Source organism: Scomber scombrus, chromosome 20 (genome assembly GCF_963691925.1).
Source record: "Scomber scombrus chromosome 20, fScoSco1.1, whole genome shotgun sequence".
Classification (NCBI taxonomy): domain Eukaryota; kingdom Metazoa; phylum Chordata; class Actinopteri; order Scombriformes; family Scombridae; genus Scomber; species Scomber scombrus.
In genome coordinates, this window is record NC_084989.1 from 9,409,010 (window position 1) to 9,435,277 (window position 26,268).

The 26,268-nt window shown below is 40.3% G+C and overlaps 1 protein-coding gene and 1 long non-coding RNA gene across 2 annotated transcripts in view; one reads left to right on the forward strand and one right to left on the reverse strand.

Moving 5' to 3' along the window:
* Positions 1 to 3,418: 3,418 nt before the first annotated feature.
* Positions 3,419 to 11,337, reverse strand: slc35b3 (solute carrier family 35 member B3). Its single transcript, XM_062441703.1, has 10 exons — positions 11,132 to 11,337; positions 9,878 to 10,114; positions 9,569 to 9,690; positions 9,178 to 9,332; positions 7,219 to 7,326; positions 6,638 to 6,735; positions 6,432 to 6,524; positions 5,897 to 6,008; positions 5,549 to 5,618; positions 3,419 to 4,470 (listed from the first exon to the last, which is right to left on the reverse strand). Exons 2-10 carry the CDS (start codon positions 10,091 to 10,093, stop codon positions 4,320 to 4,322), a joined length of 1,125 nt encoding a protein of 374 aa, XP_062297687.1. The 5' UTR covers positions 10,094 to 10,114; positions 11,132 to 11,337; the 3' UTR covers positions 3,419 to 4,319.
* A 171-nt stretch (positions 11,338 to 11,508) lies between these two features.
* Positions 11,509 to 26,268, forward strand: part of LOC134002223 (uncharacterized) — a 43,979-nt gene continuing 29,219 nt past the window's right edge. Inside the window, exons 1-2 of the long non-coding RNA XR_009927581.1 lie at positions 11,509 to 11,591; positions 22,109 to 22,212. This is a non-coding gene — a long non-coding RNA (uncharacterized LOC134002223). The remainder of the gene's footprint in view (positions 11,592 to 22,108; positions 22,213 to 26,268) is intronic.

A 26,268-nucleotide genomic window follows, 5' to 3' on the forward strand; every position in this document is an offset into this window, starting at 1 on the left:
GCTGCTCTCAGATGAACCTGTTCTGAGGTTTTATGACCCGGTGACACCGAATAAGAATTCATCAGATGCATCATATAGTGGGCTTCAGAGCTGTTTTTTTCCCCCAGAAGTAACATGACTGGCAACCCATTGCATTCACGCTAAATGATGTGGGGATGTAATACGGACAAATCGAAAAAGAACTACTCAGTATAACATATGCCTGTGAAGGTGTCCACCAGTTCATTTCAGAACATGCAGTTGTAGACCATAGACTGGTCTACAAAGGCTCGACAATCATCCATAAGTTTTCCCTGGTAGACCTGATGGTTTGCCAAAACTTCTTTTAGGCCAACCGAAAGTCCTTCTCCACCTATCACCTACCACTAAAACTGCCGAATTTCGGGCCCTTTGGTACCCATCTGCTGCTTTAGGAGACCCCTGGGCCAGCCAGACTTAAAAGGCTTCCTTCTTCAGCTTGATGGCCTTCTTCACAGCTGGTGTCCTCCACAACTGAGGTCCTGAACATGGCCCTCTTGGATGCAGGAGAAATTCTTCCAGAACAGTAAATCATGCAAAGATATTCCAGTAGAGCCCTAGAATATAATATGGACCTGGAAATGTGCCACACTTCCCCTTTAGAACATGAAGACAAACTTACAGTGATGTTACTAAAAGAAAAATGCAAAATGAATCCTGGTTGGTAGTATCTTCTCATCTAACCCTCGGCAAGAAAACAAATATCCCCAAAATGTCAAAATGTTCTTTGCTTATGTAAGTGTAGTGTGTGTGTGTGTGTGTGTGTGTGTGTGTGTGTGTGTGTGTGTGTGTGTGTGTGTGTGTGTACATGACTGTGTGAGAACAACGGCATATCCCTCACCTGGCCACCTTGCTGCCCCCACTGAACTGATTGCACCCATAATGAATGGGCTGCCAGCCCTCCCCGCTGTGGCTATCTGAGGTCGGACCACATATTATATAGCAACCTATCTGAAGTGGGCCGCATATTATATAGCAGCCTATTTGCTGGGATGATGAGCTCCGGACACCTCCCATTATTTATTAGGAAGGGCTGCAGCCATTTGAGAGCAGAGGTTGGATGGCCTAGGTTGCCAGGTGGTGTGTGTGTGTGATGGGAGGTGGGGGATGGATAATGAGGAGGAAGTAGGAGAAGGAAAAGGAGGGAGAGAGATAAAAGGGTAAACGCAGGAATAACGAAAGAAATGGTGAGAAGGAGTGCTAGCTAAGACTTTAATGTATATAAATTATGATTTCACTAATTTCTTTCATGTTCCTTAAACCTGTAAAACAAGTTAAAATATCAGTCAACCATACATGAAAAGATTCCCCCACATTCATATTTTGTCATCTTATAGCTCTGCAAAAGATGCACCACTGATGTAATTCATGAAAAAAGAAAAATGTTTGTCCAAAACAACAAAAAAAAAAAAAACGGCTGACGTCAGTAGATGGTAAATTCTTCTGTGGCTTTGAAAAATGGCCAAAATCCTCAGCGTTCTAACAGGGGTCAGCCTGCTTTGTTAGGTGTGTTCTCCTGGTGCTAAAAGACAAATGATGTACTTTGCCTTAGGTCAACTGGGCTTTCCCATCCCATAATGACCTTTCAGGGAGCTGCAGGAGAACAGCCGTTCCCACAGCGATGAAGCAGTGCTGTACGCTGCACATCAAAGGTGTATATAATGGCAAAGTAATGTTTTAACACTGGAACATGACCTCTCAACCTCTAATGGACTGTTTCACTGCTCATCAATCATATGAAAACAGTAGTTTAGCAAGGCGGTGCGTGTCATAAAATTGCCTGTTGAGAAAATATTTTCCCTTTTTTTGTGCTTGTGTGAAACCAGAATCTGCTGCCAAACAAGAAAGCATCCAAAGTCATTTTCTGTTTTCAATTGAGTTATGTGCTCCCAATCTGTGCAACACTTGCCACTTTGCTTTGGAAGAAAAACTTAGCAGCTCTCAGTGTGTGTGTGTGTGTGTGTGTACGGTTGTACTGCCAAAGGTTCCCTGGAGAAGAGGGGATCTTTGTCAGTTTGTCATCACACACAAGCTGCCAAATTGTATGAAATACCAAATTACTAATTGGCCCAGCGTTAGGTTTCCCGGCTGGAAGTGAGACTGTAATATCTGGGCCTCTATCAGGATCAGAGAGAGAAAGAGAGACACACACTCAGCTGCCTCCTGCTGAGTTGGCAAGTCTTTGTCATTTCACACCAAGCCATGACAATGATACACATACACACACACATATATAAAAATGATCATCACGGACAAAAGACTTTTCATACACAGCATTTCCTTGGTTTGACCTATTGGGTTTGCAAACATTTAAAAAAATATATTGTGCCAGATTTTCAGTACCGCACAAGGGAATTAATGTAACACTTTATTGACATTTGTAGGGAAACTTTCTGCTTACCTAGGTATCTACTTAGTTGTAAAACTGCAGAACATTAGCGCCGGATTTCTGCTCCAGGGCACTTCGGCATGTTTCTGATCACTTGGCACAGTAAACTCAGGCAGTAATTTATTTATATTTTGTGCCCCTCTATCTTCACATGCAGAGTAACACTGTGTTAAACTATGTTTTGCTATATACGTTCATCCTTGATTATCAGACCAAAAATAGAAACTTGTTTTTGCACTGTTCTGTATCTACATTTACAACTATAGTCAAGCTTTGCAGATGAAATGAGAAACATTAACACACCAGTTCCTGTCAGAGAGGCAATGCACATCAAAAGAGCGTTGCTGTTGAACAGGCATAAGTGTACGATAAACAGTGAATAGGACTGGACAAGCCCAGATCTCTCGGGTAATGACCATCTACGCACTGGATTGCATTTTTTCCCATTAAAACCAGATGTACAGTAATATTTATACTAAAAGCAGAGACTCAATGAAATAGGGGTGTGTGTGTGTGTGCGTGTGAAAGACACCCTGTAACACAAGTAAAACAAATGAAAAGCCAAATCACACATAAAATGCTTGCGTGTCCCAGCAGAGGAATCTGTAGTGTTGCTGATGAACCAGGTGTGGGCTGTATAACTGTTATCATTTGGAGAGAACGCAGACTGGCACATGACAGATGCGCAGGGTAGATCCAAATGAACAGGACAACACAGGCACAGTGAAGACTGCTGTTTATTTTCTGTGTAGCAGTGCTATCTTTTTTCAGGACTCCTAATCAAACATGCCTAAGGCCACTGGATGGATAAACACACACACAGTTTGGCAACATTTCAACTCTTCTCTCAAGTGGTGCAAAGGGAGAGAATAAGGGTTGGCTGACAAGTCTCACACACACACACACACACACACACACACACACACAAACTCTCACTCACACATACTCAGGCACACACGCAAACAAGCACATACACACAAACACAAAACACTGGATGAGCCTTAAGAGAAACAACATGTTTTGTTTTATTGTAAAAAGAGCGGTACCCTTTCACCCAAACACATGGTTTGCAAATTATGGCAGTTGATGTTGAATTGTTGATGTACAGTGGAGCAAATAACTCCTTCTTCTCCAAAATATCCCCATATGATCACACATTTTCATGATTTAGGGCACAGTCAGTTAATAATTACCAATAAACGATGAAAAAAGAGTCACTTTCATCAAGACAATAATTATGTAAATCCGTTTTTATCTTCTGTCTTTCTGGCACATGCAGTGGCAAATATGCCTTTTTATCAATATTTTTTTTTTTATTAATGTAGGGGACAAACATTCATCTCAGACATGACACGTTGTTCTGTACTCTTTCCTTCCAACATTTCAGCTTTTCAAACCACTGAAGGGTTTAAGTGTACAAGTCTTTTCCAGTGCAAAACTGTGCGATTTGGTTAGCTAAGGCGCTGGCTTCCCTTTAGAGAGTTTTTTAAGTCCTTGGTGGTGGCCCTCCAGGTTGGGAATGTTTCTGTGGGGCTTGGTAACAATGCTTTAAAATGACCCACTAGCCTTGATCATCTTTTTAAAAAATAGATAAAGTTCCTTCAGTTTGCTGCAGATAGTTTGGATTATTTCAGTTTTCCATCAGAATTACACCTTTGGTGTACTGGTTGCGTGGGAGACAGGAAACAGTGACTTCATCATCCATTGTAGTGTGTTTCAGCCGTTTGTGAGGCTGATTGGCAGTCAGACCCTGTATACCCATCCTTGGCTCAAAGTCGATGGTGATGAGGCCCATAGCCGGGGCACATGCTTCAGCATATCTCCTGAGACAGGAGGGCCTCTGAACTCTACACATCTGAAGAGACATACAGTGTGCCTGCACAGGACTTCCAACTACGCCCATGGGTGCCTCCTATACGTTTTGTGAGAGAAATCGGACTTTCTTTCCTGTCAGCAGCCAGCTCCTGAGGTCGTTGAAGGAAGGCAGCTTCATTTTGTCTCTGTTTTTACTGTAAACATTCAAGAAGATGCCAAAGAGCACCAGAAGGCCGCCCCAAATGTACCTGAAGAGGGAGAGACACAGAGGTTAGATATTTTAAAAGGGAAAGAAGAAGAAATGGAATTAACTGCAAACGAGGATGCTAATGAATACGATCGTTAGAACTGGATATGCAATATGAATAAGAGCAGAGTTTAACAGTGTGCTTATGTAAAGACTTAATCTGCCTGCTGTGGCCAACACTAAAACTGTTTGTAGAGCTGAGGAGACAAATATTTGCCAACCCAGGGTGTGGCATTATATCTTTAAGACTAGCACTGACAGACCCATCAAATACATGAGTCACAGAATCGTTGATATGGCATTGACTGTCACCAGATCTCAACCAAATTTAACGTTTTTGATTTTGAATAGACGTAGTTGACAGCACTCACCATCATTATCAACACCTCTAATAAGGGAATATATTTTATAGGAATGGTGGATCATCCCTTGAGTAGAGTTACAGTTCTGCTCCGAGAAGCACAGAAATTGTTCTGGAGGCTTGTGGTTGCCGACTCCTTAGAAATGTTTTAAATATTAAAAACATTTAATTTGTCAGCCCTCTGTATTTCACCAGGCATTGTGGTTGTTCTATAAAAAGGTAGAAGAACCAAAGCTGGAATGCGGTCAAAGCAACAATTTACTGATAGGATATATACTTTTCCAATAATAAAGAAAAATCTCTTAGTTTACAAAGTGTAAACTACAATAATGCAAGGGACTATGAGCCTGGTCACGGTGGAGGGCACACACCAGCTGGAGGGAGAACAAAGTTGGCCAAGAAGATGCACTGAAGTTTTTTTTGTGTTGTGTGCATGTGAGTGTGGAAAGTCATGATGGAGAAACAGAGCGAGAGAGGTACAGTAGTAAACGAGACCCTTTTGACAGCAGAGAGGAGTTGAAGGGTGAGCGAGAGAGTCAGAGACAGGCAGACGGAGCAGAGGAGTAGTCAAGGAAATGGAAATAGACTGAGGACATGAAAACCGGGGGCAGCAAAGCCAAATCCAGTTTTATTAGTCAAAGGAGAGGTCAGTGGTCACACTTCAACTTACTTTAAATGAGAAGAAAACTGATCAAAGTCAAAAGGTGACAGTACTTACTGGAAAGTGAAAGGTTTTGCGAAGAACATGAAGGAAAGTACGATAGTCATGGCCTTTCGCCCGGTGGTTACTGCAAAAGAAGTAAAATGCAGTCATGAGTTACACTAATGCCTGTTACATGACCTCTTTTTTAAATTTGGAAAAAGAAACAAAAGTGGATGTAACTTTCTAACCTGGGCTATATTCAAAGACATATATCTTCTCTTTAGATGGGAAAATATGGTTAACTGCTTACAAACATAATTATGGTGCGGGATTTAAAATAATGACAATATTTTAAATTTACACAAACAATACCAATCTAAGATAAATCAGATTAGAAGAGATTTGACAAACTGTTGTTCTGACCTGTCACTGCAACCAGGGCGCCAAAGAGCTTGATCAAGGCCAGCACGAAGGAGATGCCGAAATAACCCGTAAGAGAGAAGAAGAATGCGTAACCGTATGTCTTCACAGGATGCTGGCAGGAAGGAGAGAAGAAGATTGAACAAATTTAATATCTACTCATCACTGACACGTTGCATCTTCCTGATTCTGCAGTAACGTCAGGACACTTCAGAATGGAAGGAAAACGAATTGGTGAACCGCAAAGTGCTTACTGTATATGATTAAATCATAGATGTATGAGGATGTGACGCATGAATGAAAAAATAGCAGCCTGTCACATTTCAAAAGGTTATGGAAGAGTGGAAGCACATATCATCATATGCTGTTTATTTAAGCAAATGAATCAGTTCATCGGAAAGATAAGATAGAAGTTTTGCAATCTGTTAGCACGTGAAAGTGGATAAATTGTGTAAATAACCCCTGTGATAATAAAGTCTGTGTTCAGCTATATTGAATGCCAGTGGTATCTCATATAATTGTCTAAAGGTTTACTTACCTCTGAGCAGAACGCTACGGCTGGTCCCAGCCCACCCAAACAGAGCAGACCTGTCAGTATGTAGATAAAACCAATGGAGTACGAGTACAGCACCTGTAAACACAACACCAGTTATCACATATCTAACAGCCAAAACATGGACCATCCAGCAGTCAAACAGAGCTACATACTTTATCATCTGCTCTTAAGTTAGATAAACAGAGTACCATTTCAGAGTTGGAGCCATTATGGAGTTTCATGGCTTTCTCCTGCACGTTTCCGATGGCAGCGTCTGCACACAGCGCCAGGGAAATCAGAAGAACACCTGCACGCCACAAACATATGAGAACATCAATTTTTTTTTAGGAAGGCACATAAACAGACAAACCATTTTAGCTCAAGCTGTAAAGTTAGGTTTTAAGAACACTGGGGAGCCATGAAGAGTTTTGTATTAAAACTATATTAAACCTGTCATAAGTTCATTATTTTCAGCTTGTATAAAATGATCTGTACAGCAGAACAAACAGTGACTTAAATTTTGATACAAATCTTTTAGCAATCAGAGACACAAATTAAACCTAAATTCCAGTATCAGACTTTTAATAGGTAAAGTCCACTGAATTAAAAGCCTTTAAATGTATTCACAACCAATAATTTTACAAATAGGAGAGTTGCTTTAATTATTAAAATTTTTGGGGCTAATCACAAACACTATTATCGCCACACATCTCAGCTTTATTGCAATGCCACACCTAACTTTTAAAAACCTAACCTTGAGTATGCAGGATGGATTGTTAGGAGATATTACCTGTAACATTGAAGGAGGGGGCCACTTTGCTGTCAGCGAGCGTAAACCAGATAAGTCCCAGACTCATGCAGAGAGCAGCTGACACATCAGCCACATTATAGCGTTTACCTGGAAGACAGGAACAATGCACTGATTCCTTTCAAATGTTCTTTTATCTGTAATTCTGAAACCAGACACTCTTAAAATCATCTGAATCAAATTTGGGAAACTTCACAAAGGAAACATTTAAGAAGTCATAAAAGCGAGACATCTAAATTTAAATATAAAGGCACTGGTAAGATTTCCAAAACCTTTAACAACATCACAAACACAGAGAAGTCAAATTCAGACATTACACAGGGAGAGTAATTCTCCTCAAGCACAGCCTGCAAAGAAATCTTCAGAAGATGATCTTCCTCTTTTAAATAAAAGAAGTTGACATTGGACTCAGGTTAAAATGGAACTAAAAGTTTTTGCAACGGGCACTTTTCACAATTCAAAGTTTCTGAAGTTGTGCACGTAACAATCCACGGCAAAAAAAGAAAAGAAAAGCTGTGTGAAAAAACAACAGGATGAAGGAGTCTGCCAAAAACAGGCTGACTGATGGATGCCTTGAGGATGACAAGGGGACGCAGCATCAGGTTGGCCGTGCTCTGCTTTGATTCCCTGACTTGCCTTTGAAGGGTCTCACATCAGATGCAACCCTAACACCCTCCCCTCCCTCCATCCACCCACCCCTCTCTCTCACTTTCTTTTCCATTTTGCATTCTAAGTGAACAAATTCTGTTTTCCACTCGACCCCTTCAGGGACCGTGGTCCTTACATCTACCCATCCAGAGAGATGGAGGAAAGGGAGTGGGGGGAGAGATGCACAAAAACCTGTCTGACGTTAAGGACGCAGAACCTTGAGAGGGCCGGTGTGAGGATGAAAGGACAGACAGAACCGAAAGCAGGGAGAAACAGTCAGTACTGCCGACCGGGCTCTGACAACCGAAAACAACAGACGTGGATAAAAAGGAGGCACCTAGAGTTGAAAGGTGGTCATCGCTTCAAAGGAAACGTGCAATGGCAGCAACAAGTAAAAAGATGTGTCTTCTCCAAAATTACCTCTCCTGACTGATTATTAACTACTTTTAAGTTCACTCAAGAAAAACATGGAAATTTAAACTGCAGTTATTTAAGTAATGATGATTACTTTCAGTGATTCCTTTATCTACTGAATAAAAATACTTTACTAGTTTTTGAATCCTAGGAACAAAAATCTAATTCCTGAATTTTGTGAATTGTTCAATGTCAAATACTTAACCTTTTTGACCGTACACATTTAAGCTAAATTCCCTTTTACGGTGAAAGAGTTGTGTTAATTATGAAAACTTCAAATCCAACACAATGAAATATCTAAGTCTGTGTGGAATTCCAGAAAACAGACTAAGAAAAGCTTAAGTTGAAAATCTTGACTTCGGTTAACCTTAACGGTTCATTGAGGTTTAAGCTTTCCACTTTTTCCAAATTGGATAATTTCATAAAGACAGAAGCAAAAAGCACCAACACAAACCACACCAAAGTAAATATTTAGTTAAACCTGCAGTGTGGAACTTTTATATATAAATGAACATCCCTTACATTCAAACCTTTGTTAAATGAGTTCACACAATGCTGGTTAAGCTTATCACTGCCAGATAAATCTTTCTACATAAAAGAGTTTTTAAGTGTGCCCCTAGGGACGTGCACCAGTCAAACTAACATTAAGGGATAAAATAATTTAATTGTGCGGCTCTTCTAGACTTTTCAACTGTTATCGGACCAAATTCTGATAGCGAAATTAGTCAATTTGTGGGGGTTTTGTGACACAGCCTGTGACATAACCACGTCAACAGTGTTTTTGTAATTACTCTCACTACCAGATGGGGGAGACAAAAATCCTGCACTGCAGCTTTAATGTTTGGTCTGTAAATACATATATAGATAACATCAGCTGACCTTGTATAAACACTCCTCCGATCATGACAGGGATGAGTTTACAGCACTTGAAGATGACCTGTGTTGGGTAGTTCAAGTAGCCCAGAGAGGTATTAGACAGGCCCATGGTGCCCACCGTTAGGAATGCTATGATCATATAGGTCTTCCCTGGTATCCTGGAAGACAGGAAGAATAAATGAATGAGAAAAGTGCTTCAAGAAAACAAACTAATAAAAAAACATCAGCAACAGGTGGATGCTCACAGGTATATCCATTCTTAAGAATAGCATCATACAGTATAAACTCCTGTTTTGCTTAACAGCATCAAAAAAATCTTTACATGGGTCAGTGTTACAAAAAGCTGACTACATAAATTTATTGAGATTTATAGAGATTATAGGGTTAGTTGTACCTTCTGCGTTTGTCCTGTGTGAGCTGAAGTTCTACCAGTCCAAACATGGAGTAGAAGCCAAACTGGACCAAAGTGAGGTACCAACCAAAAGGCTTGAATCCCTCTACGGAAAATATCAGCTCCTGAGTTGAGGAGAATCACAAATAAGGACATAATCAGGTAATGATAGCTTCATGATGCATGCACACCTTCACAACAGCAGCACTTCCTTCATTGTAACTCACTTCAACTCCTATTTAAGATATACACGTGTGTGTGTGCCAGTGCATCACTTATATTATGTGTTTACTTTCTGGTTGCCAACTATACCTGCAGATATCCATATATGAGGTAAAAGAGGAAGACTCCAGCCACACAAATGAAGAACTGTGTTGGGGCACTGAAGCTGCTCAGGTTGATTCCCAGGACCCTCAGTTCCTCCACGGACTTTATGTGTGGTGACATCACCTCCGTGGACGACGGTATGGAGATTGAAATGTGCTTCCGTGAACTGTTGTAGCCCACCAGGCCATACTTGGCACTCATTGTGTGTGCAGCTGCTGGGAGCTGCGTGAACACAAAGACAGAGTTGAACAATGATCACATTCAGTATAGGTCTGTTTTTCTCCTGCTGAAGTGCTGAACACAGTCAGAGGCTCTGGTAGGAGTAAAGAGGGTGGGAGACGCCATTCCTCTCGTCATTAATTTGTATTAGCAATGCAGACTATGACAGCATTCAAACTATATGCAGTGCAGTAACTAGCATGACCTAACTAATCTGAAACAACAGTGAAACTATTGAAACATCTCATCTAACAGCTTTTCCTAAAGTAGTGCCCACTCACTTCAAGACCTGTTAAACTTGTTGCACCAACATGGCAACGACAGGATGATCTGACGATTTCTGTATCATTTGAATATGCAAATGATTATTGTTGACAATGCTGTGCAGAGAGCTACACTTCCGCAATGAAGTTAGTCATCTTGTAATTCAGTTTTTATTAAAGTGGAAGATTATCAGTAAAGTGAACACTTGCACAATCCTACATTTGCATGTTTCCAAATCTCCAGTTAAATGAGTTAAAACTGCATCATAACAGTTGACATTAACTGTTATATTATGTATAACTACTTAGAGATAGTGTCGATTGTTTATTCCATGACATGAAAAGAGGTTGTGTTATTCTTCTATCACTCATGATAGCCCTTAATGTGTTATATTCAGACTTACTGAGGTGTATTCAACAAAGCACCGCATGTTATTAGCTGTGAATATTTATGGAAATGTGGGAAGAAAACAATGACCTGTGCTCCTTAATCCTTAATCCGAAGAGCCCAAACCTTAGATTGTCATGTGAGAAAACAATACATGCCTTGTAAGAAAAAGTATGATAGCCAGTGAAGCTACCTATGCTACATGAAGCTACATGACTGCTAACAACTTAATCACAAACAGAAGCTGTCATTGATCCTCTAGCACAGTCTTAAGACCAGTCGTTAGCCTACATCTATGAGAGAAGTACAACTAATAACAGACAGTATTTGGTTTTAAATCCCTGTCGCTGCTTTTCTCAAGCTTGTTACCTTCGACAACACTTCCTGGTTTCTTTACGTTAGCTTATCCTCTTCTTCAGAGGCTGTTCCGTTTGAAATCCATTTCCCTGGACATGCCGGCTTCATCTCCCGTGCATTTCCAAACCTCTCATATTTCCCTTCTCCAATGACAAGCAGCCAAAACACGTTAGGGAAACCTGTTAGCTCGTCGGATGCTAACAGTTACCTGTAGCTGAAGCGGCCAACAACTTCCGCTCTGCTGCGACCTCTGAACTGTGACGCTATTGGTCGACCGACTCACGTACCGTAGCAGGTAAGCTAACGTCACGAGCGCGGTAAAAACATTTGGACACCTTTAGTCGTGTTTCAACCGGTAAACACGGTGTTAGTCCGCGCTCGTTATGAGACAACAACAACAGAAGATGAAGGCATTCAGTGATTTGCTACATGCTTCTAAAAAGACGACACATGCTGCATTACCTGTGTTACGGTGAGTTTACTGTCTCTTGTCCACCAGCACTGCACACTTCTATATGCGACTCCTCCCGGCTTGTCCAGTGTAGCAACATGCTGTGATTTTTTTTTCCAATGCAAGAAACTTATTGGATAAATCATGTCAATTCATTTGTGGAGTTATGCTATTCCACTGGCCTAGTTAATATTTTAAAAGGACCATTTAATGAACATTCAAACCCATAATGTGAACTCAGACTTCACCCTAAAACAGGAGCCTGAGGATAATATATCCACAGGTGGCATTTAACTGAGTATATTTGCTCAATATATTGTACTTAACTTTACCTTACTGTATTTTCAGTTTTATGCAACTTTATACTTACAAACTCCATTTATATGACCTTTTACTCCACTGTTTGACAGCCATGGTAGTTAGTTTAATGGTATTCTAAGATTCACAAACAAAACATGATTAGTTTATAAATGTAAGGTTGTGTAAGATATTAACATTCACAACATTAAAGTGATGTTGACACAATGTTTTAAATGCATTTTGCTGAAAATGCGTCGTCTTTTACTACTACTGCTACTAATGCGTTTACTTTTAAGAACAATATTGAATGCTAATAAGGTGAAAATTCAGCAATAAAACAATATCCTAATTATCAAGTATCTTTGTGTTGTGGGCAGGTATACACTGCAGGGCAGCTCTACAGCTCATAAAATTGTCCAGTTGTCGAATGTCCATATTCCATCACTCTCGACAACTTCTCCTTCCCCAACCTTGGCTCTTTCATCTCCTCCCTCGCTGTCATTCCCACATTCCTTCCAGATTTTCCTCATCATCCCTCTCTGTCTTTCCACCCTCCTCCTCCTCCACCCTGCCTTCATGTCCATATATGCTCTTCTCCCCCAATTTCCTCCGCTTACATTTCTTTCTCACTAAATCCTGCATTATTGCATTATGGCATTTTTCCCCACTCTCCCTTCTTCTGTTCTTGCTCTGTCTCTCGACCATCTCGTCATACCCCCCCTCCTCCCTCTTTCAGCCTTCCTCTCTCCCTTCTGTCCAATCTTAAATCCCTCCTTCTGCCTGCTTTCTTTCTCTCTCTCTCCCTCTGTCCTCTTTCCCCAGCCAGAGGTTAATACACTCCAGGATGGCATTATTTCCTCCCTGGCCCTCCGACAATATAAAAATTCAGAATGGACAGCTCAATCCCTCTTCCATCTCAGATTTGATTGTAATGGTATTGCCTCCTGTCCCTGGGAGGCCCCTGCCGCCTCGCCAACCCGGCCTTTATGACACTAAATGGCCAGGCTACAATTTTTCCATCTATTCAAAAAATTCTGTTAATAACTCATTTGGAATGAGACGTCTACACTCCCTGGGCCGTCTGCGGCCAGGTCTCTCACCCCTCTGTGCATAGGGGTCACAATATAGGCTACAGAAAAAGATGCAGGGCTGAATCGCAAATGTAAAAGGTTAATTAATCTCTCTGAATTTACAATCCCCTTCCCCCATTCTCCTTACACTCCAATTGACAGTCCCAAAGAGACAAAAATGTCATATTTACAACCTTGCATTGAGAAAGTGTTCAGCAATGCTCAGCAGTTGAGCGCAGGCGCAGGCCTTTCCGACAACTTTCCCCTCTCCAACTTTACAAGTGTGTCCATTCATCATGCGTGATGGATTTATGTAATAAAACCCATTTCCTTTTCCCATACGATCCTATTAAATAATAAAATAATTATTTATTGATTATTCAAAAAGGTACATATGCGCGGGTAATGGCTTTGTACCACACCACTGGACCTGCAATAAATAAAGCAGGCAGAGGGGAGGCTTGAGAGAGAGAGAGAGAGAGAGAGAAGGAGAGAGAGAGAGGGAGAGAGAGAGAGAGAAGTGAAGGAGAATGAAATGACTTTTGAACCAGTGAAATCTGGATCCAATATGGCCTCTTGCAGCGTGGATCAGGAAGGACATTATTCAATCTTCAGGAGGCTCATATGGGAGCGCGACCTGTGAATGGTTTTGATATACTGTATGGACCATAGAAATTAAAATACTGGGTCAGTGTCCTGCACATACAGCTAGTATTTCAGATGTTTTTTTGACAGTGGTCAACCTTGAACCACAAACTCATTTTAGAAATAAAAATAACATGAAACATTAGTTAGATTATTATGTTTTGTTTCAGATTGGGTGAGCAGATAGGGTTCTGCATGGTAGAGGTAGTACATTTGAGCAGGACACACTGCACACTGGACAAAGCAGTACAAGGCAAGGTTTTAGCTACTATCTTCATTCCTTCTTCATTAAAACCCATTTAAATTCTGGTGAGTGTAGAGGTGAGATTCTAACACCACCTATTTTAATCATTAACTGGCTTTTCAATTGCTGCTTTGGTTTTGGTAAACTGTCCTGCAGTGTACTAGAGATGACATTATTGTTCTTTAATTTCTTTTTCCTCAGATCCACACGTGTATAGACACCCTCCACCGTATATATAATGATCTCTCATATTATTTATTCACCATCAGTATCATGAACGTCCCCATCCTCGGCAGTGAATCATTTCAAAAGAGACACTTTAATGTCAGCCAGATATTACATCGAGGGTTTCCTAATAACCCATTTGTGTTTGGTCTTATCCTCGGCTAAAGTGCACTCGCTCTCCGTTGTCTTTTTCCTGGGCTTGTCTCAAGCCTCCTGCATGCTACGGAAAACAGATGCTATCTCGCCGATATTACTTCTCAAAGCACTCATATCCTCTCCCATGTTATTTTCTTTGATCTGCTAGGCTTGCTGCTCTTACATTTTTCTTCCTCCCACCCCACCGCCACCACCCGTCTCACGCCCTCGCTCCCCTCCTCCCCTTTCCTCATTTTCCCCTCCATCCTCTATCCTCTGCCAGTGACCACAGTGCAGAGACAGGCCGACTGGCCAGACTGTTTGGTGGCTGTGGACGTTTGAAATTCAGCTCATCTGTTCTCTGTCATCAGAGGGCAAGAGGTGCATGGTGGGTTGGACCTCTTAGATTCTCCATTTAATATGCTTTTGCCGTCAGAGGAGGGCTTCATATCAGGGTTGAAGGTCAATTTACATCCAGTAAATAGTCCACTTAATTCAAAACAGGACCTGACAGTGTAGTTACAACACTAGCAGCTTCATAAGGACCTTTTGGGCAAAGATTTTTTACCTTATCTGACATTACTCTATGAGTTGACAGTGAATTAACGCGCTTTGCATGTTTTTATCAAGCTGAAAGTCCATTTTCTGATTAGTCAATTGACATAATTTTTATTTTTAATTAAACAACAATAATAATGCTTTTTTGAGGTCATTTTTGGCAGACATAATTAAAAGAAAAATACCAAAAATTATTTGGTTCCAGTTCCACAAATGTGAATAATTGCTTGTTGCTGTTTGAATATGTATTAATGTTTCTAATTTCAGACATTTCATAGGCCAAATGATAAATTGGTCAATAAATCAATAATTTTCACATGAATTGATCAAGAAAATTAGAATCAGTTGTCGCCCTAGTTTGTTACGTAAGATTATTTTAGTATTTTTGAGTTTGTGAGAATCCAGTTTATCCAGTGTATCATAGTCCAGCTTTGAGTTCACCAAGTTGAGGCATTTCAGCTCTTTGCATGGAATTTTAAAACTAATAATGGTTCACCTATTGGGGTTTGTCCTGGTAATATCACGGGTCACCAAATAATAGCCCCCACGCCTACATAAACAATAAAGTTCAAGGGAACAGAAATTCCGTTTTAAAGTGTGTTCAGCTATAGTATTGATCGAGAAAATCACTGCAATTCTTTTCATGCATTTCCATATTCATTTGAAGTCATTCCTCACGTGTTCTTTTGGATATATCCTCTAAATGAGATGAATAAAACCATATTGAGAATCTCTTGTACACTAACATATCTGAATACATATAGGGGTGTCTCTTAATCTAGAAGTGGATGATATGTTGGTCAAACTTTAGTGAACTAAAAAAAGAAGTTAGCTGCCCACGTAATGCAGACATTGTTCAGATTTGCATTCAACACTCACACAGACATATAACCAAGCTATTTCGTCCAACACAGGTCACAAGCAGTGATAACAGAATGAATATGTGGCACTGAGGGCAGGCACAGGAGACCAGGGAGTCTTTTGGCTTTCTTAGGAGCAGCCAGGAGGGGGAAGCATCCCTCTTTGCAAGTGTGTTCCAAAGAAAAGGAAAGAAAAAGTAATTAAACAAACAATTTGCCAGGAAATGTGTGTCTGCTTATCCAATCTTCCATACTCGCTTTTACTCTAATATATATAGACAGAAAAAAAGGGGTGAGGGGGGTTGAAGATTGTTTGTTGTCTCCTCAGAGTGACGGTAAATGACACACATGTTTCGTTGCCCATTCATTTAACCTGCGCTGTGCTTATGAACAGAAAGGGATTGAGAAACAAATTACGTAGTGTCATTTAATTAGGAGTTTTGCTGTGAGCAATAATCCAGTTTTTTTTTCTCATAACCTTTAACTACTTAATGGGTTTGAGAAGCTATTACCTTTCAAGATTTCTGTTTTTAATTATTTTGAGTATTGTCACAGATATGAAATGTCAATCACACAGGATTAATGCTATCGTCTGAATATTATTTACTTATGTATTGAAGCTGTAGGAGTTCTGTCAGTCGACAGGTTTTCAAAGCCAACAAAATTGTGCAATATGCAAAATTCTGCTCTGTGGCCTATTTAGCTTTTCACATTCCTTTATCCTTATACACTCCCATTTACTAACATAGCCTCATCTTAAATCCACGAGAAGCAGTTATTTACATAGATATTAACATTATATTTATGATAACCGCATGCCATGGTAAATCTCAGAGTAATATTAGAAATAAGCTTGTGTGAATCTTGGATCAGATTATAATAATGACTCAGTTTTAATATGTACAAACTCAATTTATAGTTTTCCTCCTTTGGCGTTTCTACTGTAGGTGTGTATGTGTAAAAATATAACCCAGGGTGTGTGTGTGTGTGTGTGTGTGTGTGTGTGTGTGTGTGTGTGTGTGTGTGTGTGTGTGTGTGTGTGTGTGTGTGTGTGTGTGTGTGTGTGTGTGTGTGTGTGTGTGTGTGTGTGTGTGTGTGTGTGTGTGTGTACTTGGATAACTCCACAGCAGAGGAACTACCTCTCACCCTGATCACGTTTAGGCAACGCTGTGAAAGTGGCAGACAGAGTTTGTTTAGTTTACCCTGGAGGACATCGCAGTTCTCTGCCAACAGTCCAACCCACGTGCTGTGACATCAGGCCCAACTGTATATGCGTATAGCCTTAAATACACGATGCATGTGAGGTACGCTTGATTTATTTTGCCTGAGACTCACAAGACCATGAGGGCTTGAATGCTGCTCAGTGCTGCTCATATGACAGCAGGCTCCATACCTGGCCAAAATATTTAATATATATTTTGAATTCTTAACTAGATGAAACACAAATATATTAGTATCTGATATAGCTTGTCTGGAAGTTGACGCTTCGGCATTTGAGTGTGTGTGCAAATGTCTGGGAGGATAAATGAAGCGCACCTCAAGCAGTTCAAATATTTAAAACCTTATTCAAATAGATGTTTTCACCCAGGTTTGACACGGCTCTTAGCCTGGCGTGTTTCCTTCTCAGACCCCCCATGGCACGGGGCATGTAATCATCCTGAAAGTCTCTCTGGGTGTCTGCACTCTCATAAAGCAGGAAAATGGATCGTGTGGCCCAGGAAGGGAAAATGAAAGAAAAGGAGAATGAAATTACAGACCTGGCTGACTGCACAAATCATGCATATCATGTTTTATGGCTTGCCAGAAGAATTCAACACCTGTGGATCACCGTAGCTATAATTGTACATGAACGCACCAGGATGGGGGTGGGAGGAGAGCTGTGGTTTGTGTGTGTGTGTGTGTGTGTGTGTCACTGAATGTGTGAGTGTGTGCACCTTGTACATGTCTGTGTGTATGCAAGGCTGTTTTTCTTGGCATGGTAGGGTTTTAGAGACACTAGGATAAGATGATAAAAGAAAGTTACGGGAACGCCTGTTGTTCACTTCTTCAGTACATCCTGGGAGAGCCGCCCACAGCCCACACGGTTTGCTCACAGAGGCTTCATTTACCATTGTAATTACCCTGTTTATTTACCCTACCTGCTTTTGGTGGTAAAACGGGGCCAATTCATCAGATCAGGACAATTTGGCCTGGCTTTGGCTGTGCCATTTACTTTAATTAAATGAGGCAATCAGTGAAACATAAATCACGATCTGTGTGACCACTGGCTGTGTTTAAACCTGGTCCTCTTCTTTAAAGCCAACACGCCTCGTGCTATAACCTACACACACACACACACACACACTCACATACACAGAAAAGCTACCGTAGCTCCTGAACCTGAGAATTAACCTTTCAACCAGGGTTTTTTATTTATTGTCTCCAGTTCCAGATGCAAGTGATTTTTTCTTCTTCTTGTAATTGTTAAGCAGGGAAAAAAAACAAAAAAACCCAAAACATTTCTTTATCCTGTAAATGCCATGTTTAACTTATTTTGAAGTTTCTCAACACTTTCTTTAGAAGTATAGATGGCAGTATAGGAAGTTTGAGTGAATAAGATGGAAACGTAGTGGATTGAAGAGTCTTCCCTCTCCTCCTCCTCTCCTCTCCCTCCTCTATGCTGTGGATGCTGATGCTTGAGTCAAATTGATTACACCACTCCATCTGCATCATGACTGGCCTCCTCCTGTGTTTGCCGCCTCTGCCTACAGCACAGAGTTAGTGTACAATTACATATAGTTTAATATATCTGCCTGAGCACCTTTAAATAAGCATCACAAGTCCACAAGGTGATTTGTCTTCCAGCCCCATTACTCCATTGTACATCTTGATAGCCAGGGATCGCTCCTAGCTATGTTTAAGCATTAAATAGTGTATTATTATTTCACATAAATCAAGCTGAGATGTGAGGGGGGTATTCATAAATTTTGCATTACTCACAGACAGTATTTTAAAGCCTCTCTCGCTCTCTCCACCGCTTGGAATTTTGAGACCGAAGCAATACTGCTCCTTGCACTTGATAGTACATTAAAGATGGGCATATCAGGGAGGTATATTCAAAACAACATGTAATGCAGTTTAGATTAAGTTTGAGTTGCTCCAACACATTCATCACAGCACTGTTTCCATAATAAGTACCCTCTCTTTTGTCAGTGATGCAGCCAGGCACATGCATCCTTACAATCAGGAAACATTGTATTGTTATTGTCATGAATAATGGAGAAAAATACTCAAGTATTTCCCCCCATTAGTCATGATTCTGATAAATGGACTTTTATTATAGTAAAAGTTCATTTGTCATAATACTTTCACAGTTAACTGTGGCTACTGAATCTCTTATCTGTGCTTGACGATGAAAGGGTAAAATTAAATATAAAGGTGAATTTTAGCCATCAGCCCTTTTCTTCAAGACAAGTGCCCCTGAACCCCCCCCCAACACTCACACAAGCACACGCACACACACACACATACACACACACACACACCCAGTCACCCCCTGGATATTAGTCCTGTGTTTGTGCAAAACGTCTACTGAGGAAATGACTTCACTCAGGAAACTGGATGTCAGCTTTACACACGGGCAGGAGAGCTGCCAATGTTTTAGTCAGGCTGACAACACGTTCTTTTCTCAGCTCGTTCTCCAGTTGACTGTAAAGCTATAAAAAGTGACAAAGGAGGAAATTGGACTCGCAGTTGTTTTGGTTACTCCAAGGACACCTCGCACATTTGTTTCTATTTACTGTCTTATGCTTGGTTTTCTGATAGACGCTGATGTGCGAGTGAGGGACTAGGTTTAACTTGAGGTTAAACCTGGAGCTGTGTCAGCGTCTGTCGGGTCTGAGGTTATCTTTCAGTGTTATGGGAACTGTGCAGCAATATGCACGAAGCACATGGAGGTGCCAGCTTGGTGAAGGATCAAAACTTTATGTACATATTTATCTTATTTTGCACCTTTGAACATATTTACTCTAGGTTTATATACCTTTTGACATGTTAAGTGTCTTCTTGTATTTTAAAAAAAGATTTCAGTGTGTCACTAGCAATAACATCTGAATTAACCCTCAAATAACAGTCATTTTCCCTCACTCTGACACATGTAATAATCCAAAAGACATTATGGATGAACCTAAGAAATATAAAAATTACATAAGGCTCAGGAGTTAAACCAGTAAAATTCTAAAATATATCCGGTATATTACCTCAGACATACGGTAATACTGAAACAACACATGTCCCTGAAAATTATACTAAACATAAATCAGCCCGCCCAAATTGTTTAAATAATGCAAAAGTCTCAGTTGTTTGACTTTTGTTTTGTCAGGCTCACATTGCAACCATACACCACAATTAAACCTAATTTTCACTTTTAAAACATGCTTATCATTTTCTGCACATAATAATTATATGACCCAGTGGCCCTGGGGCTTCAGTGCTGCAACAAAGTCAGTAAAAAAAGAAAAAATCTTGTAAAAGTCATTGCAAATTGGAAATTGACTAGATGCCAGGACAGTAAGTTGAGGATTGGGGGGAGTAAGAAAAAATGTCTTTGAACTAGTTTTTGCTTGCAGAAAAGATTGCTTCTGGGTTGATATTCTTTCAGAAGTGTTTCATGGCAATGAGCATTAAGAAATAAAGCGCAGCGCCAAATGATTCAGTGGAAGAATGGCACACACCCACAGGTATTCTGTTCACATGACATCACCCTGTGTAAAATTGACAACTTCATGTTTTTTAAAAACTTTTCCCCCCCTTTAACTAGGTGGGATTTCTCCCTTAAAAAAAATCACTGTTCAAGGGAACAGCATCACAGAACAAAAAAAAGAAATCAATCTATCTCAGTTTTTAGTTTACACGTGAGATTAAAGAATATTTTTATTGACTTTTACCCAGTCTTTTTTTATTTTACCCAGTCAAAGGTAGATATTTTAAGCCTTTTGTTCAAAAGCAGAACCACATCAAGGCACATGTGAGTGAGATCTCTATCTTTCTCTACCTCACCCTTCATTCCTTGGAAGAACATGTCTTCTGACCTTGACATGTGCAGGCTGGCTGCATGTTCCCCTTTCAGTGCACTCTCACCTCAGCTCATGAACTGAAAACTTCGCTCCTGTCAGCCCACTCTCTCATGATCACTCTGCCTCCTTAACACACACACACACACACACACACACACACACACACACACACACACACACACACACACACACACACACACACACACACACACACACACACACACACACACACACACACACACACACACACACACACACACGCACACACACGCACACTGGCAACCAATACCTGGGAGGATAAATGCTCACTTAAATTGAATAAACATAATCCAGACATGCTCCATTCCAGCCTGTCTGTCATGGACACAAATGTGCAAAGATTAGATGTCAGCTGAAAGGCCTGCGTTAGATAAAAGAGGATTCGCAGCTCTCTTGATAAACATTTAATCCATCATCAGATAATCAGTGATTTTACTGAACCGGTTTCATTACTTCCTTTGTTATCTCTTGATTATAGATAGCAACATATATCACATACATTCACACAAGGGTTTCCTGTATTTTTCACACATTCCTGTTATTTGCTTGTATTGATGAAGAGATATTACACGTATGCACATTAGAAGTGATGTGTTTATCCATCTCTGCGGTGTAAATGAAAATACTGTACATATATCACCTGACTTCTGGCTTGTTAGGCAGTGTTATAGTTTGCAAAAATGTCTTATGAATGCCTGAAAATTGCACAAACAGAGAGTTAAGAGTCATTAACTCCTGTTGCCCATCCCTCTTGTTGCTCCCTACGCTCTGATGTCCTCTCATGTTATAACGAAGCATCTGCCTGTCTATCATCTAACCGTATGGGCTCTGGGTGGGGCAGGATTCCACTCTTTTGAAGTGAACTTGTCATGGGAGATCTGCATCACCGTGGCTCAGTACAATCACAGTCTCAAGATTGATTGTTTGTGGTGCACCACTTCAAACATTTTTAGACTGCATTATGGCATGAACTTTTGCAATACCCGTCATCACCAATATACACACCTGCACACGCACAACCGTTTAAAAAAAGAAAAAGAAAAAAAAAGGGAAGCGCTGACATTCCAGCGTGGCTATAAAAGCATGCTCAGATGCACACACACATGCATTTTGATCCCATCAATCATCAAATACAGTTATGTATTTACTTGGAAATACATACAAATTTACAGATTCACACATACACTTACAGATGTATAAAATTACACTGTAATGTGTATTGACAAGTAACACCCCCTCTCCCCTCCAAATACACACTCACACAAGCATACATGACTCCAAACAGACTGCAGTAACACAACATTAAGCGGTTTTCTCTTCTGTTATCTCCAGCTTCCTTTTTGCCCTTTGGTTAAACATTCTCTTGGCATGCATGATCTCATTTAACTTTGATTTCCTCTTTTTCCAGGACGGCATCCTCGATGGTTCCAATTTCCAGCCCATTCCCCAATTTTCAACCCCAATGACAGACAACACACGCTGGAATGGCTGTTTAGCTAAGGAAGGGAATTGGTAAGTGATGATTTTAAATGCTGTTTAAGATAAAAAGGAGAGTTTGGAGCAGATAAGAATTTGCCTGGGTAGAGAGCAGGAAGCTTGGAGATACTGGTATGAATGTGCTGTTTCAGTGGCTGCATGCCACATATGTGATTTATGTTATTGAGCTTGAGAAAACACTACTTAAGCCTACTGCCAGTTTGACAGACATGACAATTTTAGTAATAAAAACAAGTCATTTTAGTAATTGATTTATTCAGTTTGAATAAGTATAATTGAGGGTGTATGTTTGTCTTTCATACACACATATTCTTAAAAAGTAACTGTGATTCAAAATAATTCTACATAACAATTTTGCAACAATATGATCTGATGTGATCTCTGAGGTTTATACATTATATTCTATATTAAATAATATATCAAGAAAGCAAAGTAGTTTGAAATGGAGAAATTGTGTCCGATTTAAGGATTGGGTTGTAAATAAATGCAGGAATAACACAACTTTTCATCTCATCTTGCAACATTTCCTCATATTACATTAATGTTGTCCATATTTAATTTTGATGTCCACACATTGCCCCATTTTTGTAAATATTTATTTCATCAACAGTTTTGTAATCTGTCCGTGTGTAATGTTGTTAGGTTTAAAAAAAAAAAAAAAATTCTCTATCAGGACTTTAAAATAAAAACAGTCCAGCATAAAGTCTAGAAAATAAAAAAATAAAACATTTGAGCTTTATTACATACAATGCTATGTTTGCTGATGGCGCCCTGCACAATCACAATATTGACTTAATTTGTTCCTGATTAACCTCTCGAGTGTGGAGAATGTGTCCAGCATGAAGGGTTTTTTTGTTGGTTGAAAAGAGCAGCTCATTGTAGAGCTTTAAGTGGTTTGTGTAATCCCCTATAACCAATACCATGAAGCCAAAGGATTCTGAAAGTCTGTTTTCACCACATTTTGAGTAGGAGCGAACCTGGGAATTCTCTCTCTCTCCCTCTCTCTTCCCAACTCTGTCATGAAACAGAGCACCCCATTTCCATATCAATCGGATTAGTTCCAAGACCAGGGAAGTAGGAGTAATGTAAGTAACCGTACAAATTTAAATATAGGACATCAAAAACATTGTTAGGCATCCATTTATTTTTTTAAGCAGCCCAGGCTCTCTGTGTCTCTCTGTGAAGATGAGATGAAAATGCATCTCTTCAATTTTATTTCCATTGTAGTTTGAAAGGTGCTGAACACCACAGTGTTTTAACACACTCAATGTGCACCCGGCGTCCCGCTGTTCCTGTGTGCTTAACCTCGTTTGCGAAATGAATATGTCGCATCAGGCAATACACTTGTTCAAAATGCAAAATCAAAAACCATTTCAGGTGGGCAGCGTTCACACAGAGCTGATTGTTTTTGAACATTTGTTCAGAAACACACGGTGTAAGGGTAGGTTGCTCCTGGCTCCTCTGGTATTGCTGCCAGCCGACGCCACACAGTTATGGTTAAAGATTCAGTTCATAATGTATTCAAAAATCGATATATTTCAAATTCACATATGTTGGAGTTTAGTTTATTAATGGATAATAAATATATTTGTGGTGGTGTAACACAGATTTACCTTTTCATCTGGGAATAAAACCTCCATCTGTGATTTTCTTATATACTTAAACCCTTCCGTGATCTTTTGGGATTAGTTTGAATAAATTCCACATATCTAAAACACTTGAGACTTAATGTTGGAGTTTTAAAGAAAATGACATCATTATTACGTGAATATGAAGTACTGTGCATGTTCTATTTCCTGTAACTCTTTTTGAACAGCATAGTTAGAAAGATTACACAAATAGATGTTATTCAAATGTACAAAAAGTCAACTTGCTAAAAATAGGCATTAAAATACCACAGTGAGTGTTAAAAAGGTGGGAAGACTTGCTTAAAAAAAGTTTATTTTTCACAGTGGTTTACAAAGATGGAGGGAACCGCATCTGTCTGTGTGTGTATGTGTGAGTCGCAAAGAGATTTTTCAGCAGTCTGCGACATGCTGACTGATCTGACCAGCCAGTAGCTCCCTGTCCGGATGAGGAGATGGATAGATGGATGCCTGCCTGTGTCTCTACAGCCCTTTATGACTTAGCCCGTCTCTCTGTAATTGAAAAACTAGCTAGGCTGTGTTATCTTGGGATTTGTCCCTTTTATAATGCAGCTTCAAAACAGGAAAACCAATAGTGGGAATAGACCCCGAATGTAATTAATTTCGTGGGGGTGGGGGGTGTGGGTGGTGTGTGTGTGTGTGGGGGGGGACTATTATTGCAGGAGGAAGAATTCTAATCAGTTGCAGATTCCTTCCTGTTTGGTTAGCGTGACCGTGGCCAATTACCAGTGAACTCTGTGTTACAGTTTCACTTCCTGTGCTACCCAAAGAATGGACTGAGTACGGCGCTGCAGAGCCTGGCAGGGAGGAAGAGGAGGGGGGGAGAGCAGGGGAGAGGGGAGGGAGAGAAAGACAAAACGAGACACTTGAAGATGAGACTGTAGGAAAGTAAACAGAGCAAAGGAAGGGAAGGAGAAGGAGAAAAAAACGGGAGGGAGAAATCTCCAGCCAGATCTAAGGTGCGCAGACATGAAGGCACATACGTCCTTTATCCACCTAATATAGAACATGACATGTGGTTTACAAAGGAAATGAAAGGATTTTGGATCTGACTTCTCTCGCTGCTTGAGCTGTTCTCAGGTAAAGGCTGAAACTGCAGAGCAACAGACCAAACTCAAGTCACAAATGCAATAACGCATAACTCAATCATTGCAGCGATGCTATCGAAAGACACAATTTGGCATTGCTGTTTTCTTCTAAATCGAATTAAACCACTGGACTGAACAACTGAATGACAATTGCTAAGGCATACCTGAATTTGCATAAAGAGTCCTTATTTTTCAGTGCATAGAAGTAACTCAATATGCTTTGGTACTTCCTGGGAAATATACTGCTTTTGCTAAAGGCTTGCAAGAACACCAGTGTACACCATACAACATTCTCAAAACGCCAATCACGCTCTTTTTTTCAGGCCTTTTGCTCAGTTGCTCAGTTGTCGTGTGACTGTTTGCTTATTTCATTAAATGTGCAAAGACACAAGATTTTGGTGGAACGCCAGAGACATTAAAAAGACAAACTCTGCCACAGAGATTACCGGTGACGACGGCTGACAACCTGACCTGCCAAAATGGCTCCCTTTGGTTTGATCCCGCTCCTCAGTTCTCCGCACTCGCTCTCTTTCGCTTCTCCAGAGGGGTCTATTCCCATAGTTTCCCCTCTGTAATAGTTTTTTGGCATATTACTCTCCGCGATCCACCCCAGAGGTCTCCCATAATTCACTTTTGATATCATTGTTTAGCTGTAGAATTAGAGGGAGGTGGGGAGTGGTGGTGGGTGTACACTGGGAACAGGCAATCAGGATTGGCAGTGGGACATTAATTCATTCATCGTGGCTTGATGTGATAGACCTTTCATTGCAGGCATGAAGCATGGTGTTTTGGATCGAGGGCTTGTTCAGTGTTCAGCGTTGCTTAGCTGCAATAGCGGGACATGATTTAATATCTTGGAAATGTATTGATTCCCTGGAATATTTCACTACAGCTGAAGCTCTGATTTCCGACTTATTACCTAATTGTAAAGTGTAGCACATTTTTGATACCACAATATCCGGCACTGCTAGAAATGCAGCTGTTGAAAAATGATCAAGATACTCGGAGTGATAAGAGCATATAAATACTGGAGGGGATAAAAACAAATTCCGCATTTTACTAAAATTCAAGAAATCTGTTTTATATTACCAAAGAGACATGACATTTATTACCATTTTCCTGCACAGTTGAAAACATCTCAAGGGGGGACCAATACTGTAGCAGTTACAAGTGGAATAAACAGCTTAGAAGATGTTCGAAGGATGATGCACATAACTGGCAATATGAATGTGAATTCCCTGGGAAGACACACACACACACACACACACACACACACACACACACACACACACACACACACACACACACACACACACACACACACACACACACACACA

Bases quoted from the DNA above. Each gene is read 5' to 3' on its own strand.
- slc35b3 (XM_062441703.1), bottom strand. From the start codon at position 10,093: ATGAGTGCCAAGTATGGCCTGGTGGGCTACAACAGTTCACGGAAGCAC. The intron at 9,333-9,568 runs GTACAACTAACC...CCTGTCTTCCAG, and splicing joins ACACAGGACAAACGCAGAAG to GATACCAGGGAAGACCTATA. The intron at 6,009-6,431 runs GTAAGTAAACCT...CCTTCCTGCCAG, and splicing joins CCGTAGCGTTCTGCTCAGAG to CATCCTGTGAAGACATACGG.